The following is a 13,372-nucleotide window of genomic DNA, read 5'->3' as shown; positions in this document are numbered from 1 at the left end:
CCCTTTTAGATACAGTAATTCCTCATTTAACACGGTAGATACGTTTCAGAAAATATTTGTGCTAAGTGAAAGCGTGTTATGCAGGGACAATTTTCCCATTGAAAATAATGGAAAAGGTGGGGGTTGTGTTTCAAGCCCACGTGCGCTCGCAGCTCCAGCCTGCACTTGTTAGCAGCTGGGACTGAGACATAAGGTTGGGAGAGAAAGGAGACTGGGTTATAGCAGGGAGGGGAGGTGTTTGGCTCTGGAGAAGAGAAGAGAAGGACAGGGGACGGGGCTTACAGCCGGGTTTCCCCAGCTGGCCGGGCGCCGGCAGCTGCATGGGACTTCCCCTGCCTCCCTACAAAGTGGCAGAGGTTCGCTGCTCGCCACGCCATTCCTCGGTGACCCCCGCTCACCGGATGCAAGGCATCCAGCCAGAGGGGGTCGCCGGGGAACGGAGCGGCGAGCCTCTGCCACTTTGTAGGGAGGCAGGGAAAGCCCCGACCAGCTGCCATCGACCGGCCAGCTGGGGAAACCTAGTCGCCAGCTGCAAGCGGGGGCGGAGGAGAGGGTGCGAAGCATCCCCAGAGGGGGTCACTGGGGAATAGCGCGGTGAGCGGAGAACCTCCGGAGGCAGGGGGAAGCCACGTGCAGCTGCTGGCAAGTCGCCAGCTGGGGAAACCCAGCCGCTGGCTGCAAGAGGGGGGCAGAGGAGAGGGAGCGAAGCATCCGGCCAGAGGGGGTCGCCGGGGAATGGCGCAGTGAGTGGCGAACCTTTGCCGCTTGGCAGGGAGGCAGGGGAAGCCCCGCACAGCTGCCGGCAACCAGCTGGCCAGTAGGGGAAATCGTGTTATTGTGGGGATGAGTCATGTTGTTCGAACAATGTTCCCTTAAAAAAAAAAAAAACATGCTATCATGAAAACATGTTAAGCGGGCACATGTTAAGTGAGGAATTACTGTACTTGAAAACCGCTATCATGTGCCCTCTCAGTCTTCTCGTTTCCAAACTGAACAAGCCCAGTTCTTTCAGTCTTCCTTCATAAGTCATGTTCTCTAGACCTTTAATCATTCTTGTTGCTCTTCTCTGGACCTTCTCCAATTTCTGCACATTTTTCTTGAAATGTGATGCCCAGAACTGAACACAATACTCCAACTGAGGCCTAATCAGCACAGAGTAGACCGAAGAATGACTCCTCATGTCTTGCTCACAACACTCCTGCTAATGCATCCCAGAATCATGTTTGAAAACATCCTTGAGAACAGCAATATATTCACAATAGCTATAGAAGGAAGAGTTTATTTTCACCTTATCTAAAAAATGGCTGGTAGAATTATTTCATCTTTGTTACTGAGATTCTCTAAAAAACAGAAGTAAAAAGTTAGATGAATGGCCAAATTCTCTCCTGTGGTCAAGCGTGGGAGGGGAGGAGGAGGGGAGTCAAGGAGCTGGTTTCTGATCCTTGATCCTGAGGGCCAACCAGCACTTGTCCCCAGCCAGCATTAGAGGAGCTGCTCTAACTCACACAAGGGATAAGAGGCAGGAAATGTGACAGAGTTTCTCCATGACTCCTCTCTGTTCACCACTGCAGGGGAATGGCAGCACAAAAGTTGCCTCCTACATGCTTTAGAATAGCAACAAGTTCTCCTGCACCAAGAGAAATTCTCTGCTGACCATTTACAATAAGAATCTGGATACTCTGAGCCATCTGAAGAAGGAAAAAGAGCTGGATCTCAGTTGAGAATTTGGCTCAGTGATGTTTTGTTAGGCTTCAGAATTATACTTTATACATACATACTATGATGTGTTACCCACCTAAGTGGAAGAGCAGTATTATCCAGACAGGAATAGAAATTGCTCTTAAGTAACGTTCAGTGCTTGCATTCCACTTGAATGAAATGGTCAACAGATATCCCACAACCAAAGTCCATATCTTTAAAAGAAGAAAATACTTATGGGCATACTTATGTTATACACATACGCAAGGATACATTTACTTATTTTGTATGGTTTTTATCTGAACTCCTGTATCTTCATGAATGGTCTTTTGTGTTAAGGTACTCTTGGAAAAATATGCATAAAATCTTTATTTTAGAATATTTGCAACCATTAAATTTTGTTTCTATACCAACAAATATTAATTTGTCCATTATATACATAGTTCAAGCTCTTCTAGAGTTTAGCAATAAATTCAGTTCTATTCTTCAAAGTTGTTTTACTCTGAAAGGCGAACTCTATAGCTTTAAATAACTATTCCTATCATTGTTAATAGTCTCTATTCCCTTTGTCAAAGTAATCCGAAATAATTATCACCTGTGTAGCAAAACAAAACAAAAAAATGTGCTCTTCTGTTAACAATAGTAAAATCAACTTTAACATTGGGGCACAAGTAAAGAATCAGTATCCCATCCATTTCTGCTTTATGCACACAATGATGTATTTTTCCAACCAAAAAGCAAGTGGTGAAAATTACCAGGGCCAATAAAAGTTATATTTTATTACTGAATTAAACTTAAATGTGAGCCTTTAATAGAGAATGGCTCATGAACTAATGCAGTATACCACTTTGTTATCCATTTAAAATGCAACAGGAATGTACTGAGCAAATATGAGGTTTTTTTTATAAACTCTTTCAGTCCTATTGTACTAACAGGTTGTAGCAGATCAGAACTATCACACGGGATTCTTTTTGTCTGCTTAAAATCTGCCTCTTGCAACTCTACTCAAATAACTGGAACAGAAAAATAACTATCAAGCTTTTAAGATCTACTACTTTACCTTAAATAATATTGGACAGGAGGAAAGAGTAAAATATGAGAGGGAGCAAAAGAAGGAAATTACAAGCAACCTGAACCAGAAAAAGGCAGAAATTTGAACAGAAGGAAAAGAGTCAGAGGAAAAACACTTTTTAAAAATGAAATTTATATTTTAAGAGATATTTGATCTCCAGCCCAGATTCTGGAAGGTAATCCTATTCATGAAAGCATTTAAGCATTTAATGGGGATGGAGACCAAGTCTGACTTGCACTCATCCCACAACTATGTATCCTGACCCATGGGGCTACAGCCATCTTCTGGTTCTGCGTATTGTGGCCTGGTGCCCAATATCAGAGCCACTCAAGTTTAGCAATATCAAGTTGTCCTGAATAGGGAGCCCGGCCCAACCTTGCAAAATAGGAAATATGGCTGCAAGGTGGATGGGCTCATTCTCTGACACCCCTACCACCATATATGGCAAATTAAGATTGTGGTACTGGGTGGACGGTGCCGGTACAAGTGGTCAGTGGGTCACACAGAAAAGATCCCCATAGCTGGGCACCATTCTAACAAGTTTGGGAGCTACTGATCTAACTTTGAACAAAAACAGTGTTCAGGAAGGAGGGTGATTTTTTTCAAGTATGGTTGTTGAAAACCTGGCTTTACTAAAGTTAATAGCAAGACTCCTACTAACTTCTGAGGGAACAGGATTTAAAAATATATTTCTTTATCAATGTTAAATCATCAGATTATTAAAAACTAGAAACTACTTGACTATTCATTATTTTTGTGGGTTTATTTTATTCAGTTTTTGACAAATGAAAAAGATTACAAAAATTGAATGACTAGTCAGTCTATAGTTGGTTTCACTTTTACATTCTTATGCATTAATACTGTAATTCCTAGGAATTTAAGTCCAACATGCATTTTAATTAGAAAAGCCATCATAGAAATTTAACTTTGAACAAACACTGCACACACTTAAAATGTAGACAAACTTCGTAACAGTGAAGAGTGAAACCGATTATTCATATTAAATATTACTCATCATCACAGGTAGCCCCAATACAGTTCAGTGGAGTGGCTTGAGAAGGAAGCCACTGCTTATCATGAGAAAAGGTATCAATCTAACCCTTGACTTTAACAAGGTATCAAATTTGACTAGTACAGTCTCTAGTCAATTTTGTTTTTCAGTTTGTAAAACTGTTGAGAGATCTTTAGATTGTAATGTTCTTTTTTTAATTCTACTTTGTTAATAAGAATGTAATCTTTTAATGAGATATTAGAGCCTTATTGTAAACATTTCTTGCTCGTTTTATCAGTAGTCAATTATTAGCAGGGTATTAACAAACACTCTGATACCAAAGTTTAAGCAAAATATGCTTCACTGCTCAAGTATTATATATAGCTCTCAAATCACAACACTTCAAACAAAACAACAATTATCTAAATATTTAGCATAATTCAGTCCTTGTTTTCAAAAGTTTAATGGTTATAGTAAACTGTTCATTAAATGAATGCATTTCATATCTGTGTACAAACGTATTAAGATTCCTGTTATAACAAGTGCCAGCAATCTTATTTCAAAACCAAATAATGCTATACCATTCCAAAAAGCCACAGAAACCAACTGTCAGTTGACTCCAGAGATGTGAAGGATTCAATTCATGTGACATTATGGATTAAGTGAATTAATGCTATGTTAGATAATGGTGTTGGCTAATGAGTACAGGTTGGACCTCCCTCCTCCAGCACCCTCGGGACCTGATCCACCCCAAACGTGAGATTTCTCCCAATCGGGGTGGTCCCTTGCTATGGGACTCCCAGCCTGCTCCCCAACTGCAGCCACTGGCCCTGCTGGGGCTCCGCAGCCACTGCCAACCCCTCTACTCCCAGAATCCTCAGACCGGGGGCTCCCCAATGGCTGCAGTCTCATTGGTCTAGCAACATCCGTGGTCCTACTGGACCACAGATGTTACCAGACCAGAGAATCCCAGATTTGAGAGGCTGAACCTGTAGTACATTATTTCTAACAACTGAAATTTACACCATATTTACAACTTGGTTCTTTTCCTGAGCAACTTAAGCTGGTCAAAAATGAAATGGGGCTTTCATGGACCTTCAGATTCCTCACTGAATTGATCAGGGTCCTACCCCCTAGTTTACAATGGAATTTTATAAAGTTTACAATTTTATAATGGAAGCTAGTGTGCAAGAAAGTTCAAAGGAGTTCCTAAAACGTATTTTGTTTCAAAAGTAAAATAATTCCATTCAAACTTGGGGAGTATGTGAAGCATTTATCAAAATTTCAGCTTTAAAATTCAAGATTAGTTTAAGTGCCTAATAATTTCCATGGTTGTAAAATTTAATTATACATGAAGACCCTAAATATAATGTAGTCCAGTGGTTCCCAATCTTTTTGATACCAGAGACTGGAAAACCCATTCACAAACTTTTGGCGGACCGGTAACGTTTTATTTGAATTTTTGCATATTCATTATAGAGCTGTTAAATATCAGTTAACTGAATAGTTGATTAACCTCATGAATTCTTATTGGTTAGTCGACTATTTTGTAGTCCCATGGGGGTAGGGGTCTGGGCTCCCAGACCCGGCACAATCTGGAATGAGCCAGGCTGCCTACTTGCCTGGCTCCTAATACACTTTAAATGCAAAGCCGCTACGGGGGTAGGTCCAGGACCCAGTGCAAGCTGGGACTGAGCTGGGCTGCTGGCCAGCCTGCTAAAAAAGTTACTGGCAAGGTGGGGGGAGGGATTGGGAAGGGGGGAATGCATGTAGTCTATAGCTTAATCGACATTCCTAATTAATTACGCAAATGATGAATATTTAAATATCCTAATAAAGCATTACTCGATCACCAAAAGCCCAGCCCCCAGAGCCAGCCCTAAACCCTATAGACCTCTGCTACCCACCCCAGTGCCAGACACTGACCCCAGAGTCCCAGACACTGACCCCAGAGTCCCCTGCACTTAATCCCCCAGTGCCAGCCTCCCACCCTCAGAGCTCCCCGGTGTCAGCCTCCATCCCAAACGCCTCAATGCCAGCCCCCTACCCTTTGGAGCCCCCCACCACCAGATCCCCCCCATACCAGCCTCCTGTTTCCAGAGCCCCACGGCACCCAACTCCCCCAGAGCCAGCCCCCACTATCAGCCCCTTCCCCAGAGCCCCCCAGTGCCAACCCTGCCCCGCAACCCTCCCCCCCACTACTAGCTCAGCCTCCAGAGCCCCCCAGCACTACCCACGCCTCTGGAGCCACTAGCGCCTGCCTGGTCCCACTCACCTAGCGCTGCGCTGCTGTTCACGTCTGGGGTACACCGCTCAGCACCTCCCCTCCTGCTGCAGCTGTTGGGAGAAGTGTGCCCTGCCCCGCACCAACCAGCACCAGGCAGCAGGGGGGTCTCCCTCTGCAGCAGAAGAGTGTTTCCCTGCCAGGCAGAAGGGCGGGGCAGCATAGGGTCTCCTCCCAGCTGGGGAAGAGCACTTCCCACGTGGCCCTTCCACCATGCAGAGTGGCTCCACGCAATCCTCCTGCCGCATAGGGAGCTGCTCTTCCATGGCTGAGAGGATACCCCTCCCCTTCCCAGTGCAGACTGGCTGAAAGGCAGGGCAGGACACACCTCTCCTAACAGTTGTGGTGAACCCTAGCACCCAGAGACACTATGGCCCAGCAGCCAGAGGTCCGGGGCCCAGCAGCAGGCCACAGCACAGTGATTGGGAACCACTAATTAGGCAAATCAAAACTAATTTTCTACTAGGACTCGATGCTTAAAAACACTGAATTTAGAGACACTGTCTCAAAATTTCTACTTTCTATCACGTTTCCTGAGATGCTTCAGTTGTTGAAAACAAGTCTTTAACTAAAGCAAAAAGTATGTGGACTCCTTTTCATTCAGGAATCAACTGTTTTTTTGCTCAAACAATTTTCCCATGAACAGAAGCCAAACCTAGAAAATTGCAGAAAAAGCATCTTAAAATGTCTGATCTTCCCCCTCTCCTCCACTAATACTTGTAATTATGCTTGCTAAAATCTTTTCACGGGTGCTACTTCAAGGCATAAAAACTTAAGCCTTAATAAGCCTGTGATTAGGAAGAATATTTATCTATATGACACCACATAATTGGGTAAGTGTGAATTTAGAAAGGCAGGGAGAGAATATAAATATGGGTGTCACATTTCTCTGAAGCTTACAATTTCAACCAGTAAAAGAGGCAGAATTCTGAACTTGATGAACCACTGGTTTTCTCCAGCATGGCAAATCCTGGGTTTCTATTACAGAGGAATACATTCATGGATTATATTCACTAACGAAAGAGTTAATTGAAGAGAAGAAACCATTACTCTATTTTAAAAACCAGAGAAAACTGATCATTGGGAGTTAGTGGAATGTTAGATAGCATGTAACCGCACAAAAATAATCAGTTACTTGACTATTTGATAGTCCCCGGAAATGGAGCCAACAGCCAATGCACTCCAGGCCCCATACCTGGGGAGCCCCCTGTCACTCTGCACTGCTGTGTCTCTATCAGAGACAGCAGCACAAGAAGGCAGGCGGGAACCAGTTTGAGAGGGGAGCCAGTTGACAAACCAGCCCCTCACAGACAAAGGCTACTCCACAGCCTCCCCTTTTAAGCTGACTCTCCCCAACACTGGCTCCTGACTGCTTCCCCCGCTGCCTCTGTAGGAGGCAGCATGAGAAGGGGCAGGCAGGTCTGCTGAGAAGGCACGTGTAGACAGCTCCCCTCGCTCTTCACACTGCTGCATCTCTATCAAAGGCAGCAGCACAGGAGATGAGGGAGCTTGCAGATCTGGGTCTCATGGGGAGCCGGCTTTAAGCTGATACAGAGGCAGCAGGGGCGGGAGGGGTGATGTAATTGACAGGATTAACTAATAAACCCAGGTTCATTAGTTAATTGTGTAGTCATCTACACATTAACATCCCTAGGAACAGCAACAGATTGTATAAACCAGGGAGACTACCAGTAATGGTGAGTGGGAGGTCTTTTCGCAATAAGGATAAACAGGAACTGATCAGCCTAATCTGCAGGTATAGGACTCCAGGTCTCCAAACTGTTAGACTACCTTCTCCTACCAATATTAATTTTAAAAAAAGAAAGCACGTTCTTTTTAGCAGAAAGAGTAATTCAACAAAATCCTATTGAAGTCCAAAAATCCTGATAACTTTCAGAAAAAATTAAAAAACAAACTTACATTTCAATTTTACCACATACCAATAACCCTTTCTTATAAGAAAGAGGAAAACCAATTCAAATCCTGCTTTGCAGTTTCAAAGAAAACTGCTTCTTGTTAAACATCACTGATCAAGGCACAAAAATAGTAACCTAATAACTGTCACAGGGAAGCGCTCTCATTAACTTTCATAGTTTACTGAGGTGACTTTAGCAAAAGTAAATGTTGAGAAATACATTGCCTGGTCAAGACTGGTTACAATGCCAATTACTAATGTGGTGGTGTAAAAATGTACATGGCAGTTTAGTGGTGTGTACAGAATGGCAATTTATTTTTATTGTAAATTTAGTAGAAACAATTACTTTTAATGTATGCTTTTGCATGTATACATTGTAAAATTAATCCCTCACCAGTTAGGAAATTCCAGAATTCATATTTCTTGTGGGACCTTATCTGACCCCATATGTGCATACATTATAAAAATGTCTTTAGTTCTTGTCATATATTCTCCCACCCCTCAAAGCCCAATACCATCTCCTACTTCACTAAGCCATTCCCGGAATACCACTCATCCTGTGCATGACATGAGGGAAAAGAGAGTTGTCCAGTTAAAAAAAAAAATCTGATCTTATCCTATCCATGCAATCTTAATTCTGTCATGTCCTGATTAGTGATGTAAAATCCCAGTTAATTAACCCGTTAAACATTAGGTTGACCAGGCTGGGGACCCTTCCAGCCCCAGGCATGCGGGGCTCCCGCGCCCAGCTCCCAGACAAGATCAGCCTTGTCCGCTATGGAACTCCTGCCAAGCTTGAGTAGCCCCCTGCCTGCAGCAGGCAGTGAGCTGCTCCAGCCCCCACCATTTACCAGTAAGAATTATCTGTTCAGGTTAACCTTTCACATCCATAGTCCTGATTTCTGAGTACTGTACTTGACTTCGCAATCTTAAAGCTTTTAAACTCAACAAATTAATAGGTCTTTTTAGTAACTGCCTTTAAAACACTGTGCGCGCGCTAAGGACATGAATAGTTAACCAGTTAACTGGTAAATCTCATCCTTAACGGGTGAAGCTTACTGGTTCCGGTTAACAGGTAGCATGGCTGGAGCAGCCAGCCAGAACAGCCCATGTCCATGGAAGGCCTGGCCAGCGCACCAAAGGCAGAGAGAGGCTGCTCCAGCCAGCTGGCCAAAGCAACCCTTGTCTGCAGCAGAGAGGGAGGGCACTCCAGCCCAGCTGTGGCAGGTGGGTGGGGTTGCCTCCCTTTAAATCCGTTAACAGGTTAAACATTACATTTAAAATGGTTGGCTTATTAAACTGGATTTTACATCCCTAATGTGTGTATCAGTGTACAAACTGTCATACAATATGGTCATACTGTGAAGTAAAAATTCTATTTCTCATTTTTTAAACAAAATGTTTATTCATGTCAGTCATGCCCTAAAAATCTCCAAGTTTCACAACTCTAAGCATCTCTGAAATAAATTGCAAAAAATAGAGACAGAAGGATCATCTCTCTCAATCAAGAACTGTAAAAATACAAAACCTGAAGAGAGCTCTGTGTAGGCTCAAAAGCTTTGTCTCTTTCACCAATAAAAGATATTATCATACTCAATTTGTCTCAGTGGTAAAAATAAACTAGCATAGAACACAGAAGCTATTTAAGATTACAGACCATCTTTGTGCAACAATTTAGGATTGGATGCATAACTAGGCAGAAAGTAAAAATTGAAACTGGTATATGCATAAAATACTTGGATTAAATACATGTGCTGCTGCACCAACTCAGGGGTGCTGGCACAATTTGTAGTGAGAGTACTGAGAGCCACTGAACCAAACTGTAAATCCTGGGTATAACAGAAACTACTTCAAGCCAGAGGATGCTCCTGCAATACCAGCACCTCTAGTTCCAGCACCAATGCCACAAATGTTGATGTTTAATTTTATATAAACTGTTCAGTACCATACTCTTGAGCCTCAAGCCAAACATTTAAAGACATTTAATGTATTTGCTCTGAATGAGAGTTTCAAAGTCACATGTGCCCTACATGAGCAGAACAGATTCCTCAGCGTTCTGTATAGCAGTAAAGTTTACTTCAGTGCCCCAAAAATTTCCTTTTATTGTCAATGGTGTGTAGTATACTCCGCGATACCCTAAAGTAAAAGCTCAGCAGACTGATTGGGAAGAACTCTGGGTAAGTGCTAGGACGAAAAATACCACGTAAATTAAAGATTTCTGTCAATAAGGAATTTTCTTGGTAGGGCAAAGTGATTTTTAGTGTCCTAAGTTATTAAAAACATTATGCTGTCTGCTAGGGATGTCAAAGTGTAGTCCACTATATGAGTAACTGATAAGCCAAGGCTTATTGGTTAGTGTTATTGACTAAATGCACTCTTTCCCCTCCCCCTGGCTCTGTATCTGAGGCAGCGGGGGGGGGGGGGAGGGGGGGGAGGGAAGAGTGCATGCAGTCAATAACATTAATCTATAAGCTAAGGCTTATAAGTTAATCATGTAGTCAACTACACTTTGACATCCCTATAGCAGAGGCAGGGGGAAGGGGGAGCGAGAGCTGGTGCCCATGAGGAGCTGGTTTTAAGTAGGCTCCCCATGAGCACTATATCTGCCTACCTTGCCCTCCATCCCCTTGCTGCTGCCTCTGATGGAGAGGCAGGAGTGCGAAGGTCAAGAAGGGCAGGCTTGAGCCGATATGTGCGGGGAGCCAGCTTTTGGCTCTCTATGCATGCTAGCTTCCTTAAAAGCCAGTTTCTGCCAGCACCAGCTCTGTGGTGTTGCCACCTTTGCCCCCATACTGCAGCTTCTATCAGAGGCAACAGCACAGGGGAGAAGGGGAGGCTGCCACAAAGCAGCCTCTGTCTGCAGGGAGCTCAGCACCCCCAGGACAGGGGCTGCTACTGGACCATGGACCTATGTCAATGCTCAGCCTCCAGCTCAGGATCACTGCAGACAGAGGCTGCTCTGTGGGAGGCAGAGAGGCTCTGTCCGCAAGGAGGAGTGTGGGGCAGCAAACAGCCAGCCTGCAAGAAGAGCTGGTTTCTAAACTGGCTCCCCTTGAGGACCAACTCCTGCCTGCCACCCTGCGCTGCTGCCTGAGGCAGCAACATGGGAAGGCAGGGTGCTCCCGGTCTCACTCCGTGGGAGACACTCCTGGGAGTGAGACCGGGAGCACACTGACTACCAGCCTCGCCCCCTGATAGTCGTGTAACTGATAAGATTTCATGAAGTTACACAAGTATTAAATTTCACTATATCTAACATCCCTACTGTCTGCCACAATTCCAATCCATCATTAAGATAAAAGTATGGTTAGAAGTTAGGAATGAGTGAATGAGCAGTTTGGTGCTCCTGAGATGTTTAAGGTAGGTTTCTTTAACAGACCATCTTAATGTAGACACTAATACTAGCAAAAAAAAGTTTTGCTGCTGTAGCTTATACCACCAGCTCAATGAGCTAAATTAACACATTTATGTTATCACTGCATCTAGACTAGAACTTTTGCTAGAACACAAAACTACACTGCTAGGGTATACTGATCACAAAAAGTTTCTAGGTCAGATACAGGTGAAGTGAAAGTGATGCTAGCTTCCTCATGTCTTTCAAAGTAACATCAGCATAGATTTCATATTGAGACTTGTTTTGGTCCCCTTTCACTCATTCCAGATTGAGCTTCAAGGCTCAGATTCCACAAGTGTTTAGACACCTAACTCCCAAACAACAACAAAATCTATTTATTTAGGCATCGGACTCCTATTGTGAATCCCAGCACAGGACTTTCATGCCTAGATCCCACTGATTTCACGTATGAGAATCCTGCCTCTCTTATTAAAACAGCTGAAGGGTGTATAGGCAAGGAGATGGGTGAAGTTTCTGCAGGTGGCTCTGATCGGGATGCTAAGGTGGAGACTGGTACCACGCCCGCCAGGAGACACACGGGAGCTCTGGGGCGGGGCAGAGATTTTGAGCCACCTGGGTGATGCTCACGAGCCTCTCCAGACACACAGGCAGGGGTGCCAGCCCCACGGGGACCGACCCTAGTGAGGGTAAGCTCCCCCCAGACTCACCCACAGGCTGCTGAAGAAGTCGAGCCCTTGGCAGATGAGGAGCCCGGCCTGGGCCAGCAGCACCTGGACTCCCAGGGAGCTGCCGAGGCAATAGAGCCCGTAGAGCAGCGGCCCGCCAGCGCCCAGCAGCAGCAGGAGGCGCCGCCGGCGCAGCACCTGCTCGCCCAGCGCCTCGGCGCCGTAGTTGGCGAAGCAGATGGGCAGCAGCAGGGCGGCCAGCAGCACGGGCGTGCGGGAGCGGTGCAGGCGGCCGAGCCAGCGGCGGCCCAGCGCGGTGAGCGAGCTCTTGAAGGGGTGCAGGAAGGTGCCGCAGAGCACGGCCCAGAGCAGCGGCCGCAGGAAGGCCTCCAGGATGAAGTAGACCAGCACGGCGGCGCCGCAGCACAGCCCGGCGAAGAGCAGCGCCCCGGTGTTGTAGAAGGCCTGCTTGATGGGCTTCTCCAGCCGCGGCAGCGACGACACCGCCGCCGGCGGCAGCAGCAGCAGCCGCGGCCCCGCGCCCACCGCCGCCCCGGGGGGACCCGCCGCGCCGCCGCTACTGCCCGCACAGGGAGCCGGGGGGGACCCCGGCCGCCTTCTTCCCTGCAGCGGGGAGCCGGGAGGAGACGGCACGCGGGGACCCGCCACAGGCTCTCCGCTGTCAGCCATGGCTCACGCCCCCTCCACACCCAGCCGTTAACCGCCGCCGCTGGGGGACAACGGCACAGGCGCCGCCGCACGCGGTATGACGCGCCGGGGAAACTGGGAAATGTAGTCTGTCATGCTCCTCGCCGAGGATGCCGGGAAATGTAGTTTCTTTTTCTCCTCCACACGCACCCCCTCCTCTCCCCCCCCCCCCCCCCCCACCCTTCTCTAGGGGGATTGTGATGCTGGGCGCGTAACACGACAACATTCCATGGCGAACAGGCAGCTTTTCTTGACGAACTTTTGCATGTGTACACCCTGCTGCGCGACGCTTGGTGGCAGAAACGCCCTGGTTTTGGTGACAAAATACAAACCACCCAAAGAGACAGAAGTCGTCTTCCTCTACCTGTGCCTTGACAAATTGCCACTGTTGACTCGCTGCTTCGTTTTTGTTTTTTTAATCTAGGGCTATCAAGCGATTTTTTTAAAACATATTGTGATTAATTACATGATTAAAATGTAAAAGTGCGTGTGATGCTATTAACAATAATTGACTATTTACATATTTTGGGATGTTTCCTACATTTTCAAATATATTGATTTAAATTACAATACAGAATGCACAGTGAAAGTGCACATTTTATCTCTCTTTCATCTGTTATATATTGGCAAGAGCCTGTGTCTATCTGTTCAAGAACTCCTCCTTCTGAACAGTCAGAGCTAGGA

At 45.7% G+C, this 13,372-nt stretch overlaps 1 protein-coding gene across 5 annotated transcripts in view; it reads right to left on the bottom strand.

The window, feature by feature from the left end:
* Window positions 1-12,812, bottom strand: part of TMEM245 (transmembrane protein 245) — a 158,158-nt gene extending 145,346 nt beyond the window's left edge. For all 5 annotated transcript variants that reach the window (XR_012901837.2, XR_016348906.1, XM_075921638.2 and 2 more), the window contains exons 1-2: window positions 12,023-12,812; window positions 1,796-1,913 (exon numbers count right to left, since the gene is read on the bottom strand). Coding sequence is in view for 3 of the 5 variants with exons in the window: in XM_075921638.2 (XP_075777753.1) it covers window positions 1,796-1,913; window positions 12,023-12,670 (766 nt within the window). In the remaining 2 variants the exon portion in view is untranslated. The remainder of the gene's footprint in view (window positions 1-1,795; window positions 1,914-12,022) is intronic.
* Window positions 12,813-13,372: the final 560 nt, after the last annotated feature.

This window comes from Pelodiscus sinensis, chromosome 2 (assembly GCF_052426305.1).
Source record: "Pelodiscus sinensis isolate ZL-2025 chromosome 2, ASM5242630v1, whole genome shotgun sequence".
NCBI classification, from domain to species: domain Eukaryota; kingdom Metazoa; phylum Chordata; order Testudines; family Trionychidae; genus Pelodiscus; species Pelodiscus sinensis.
This window is presented reverse-complemented; position numbering and strand designations above follow the sequence as displayed.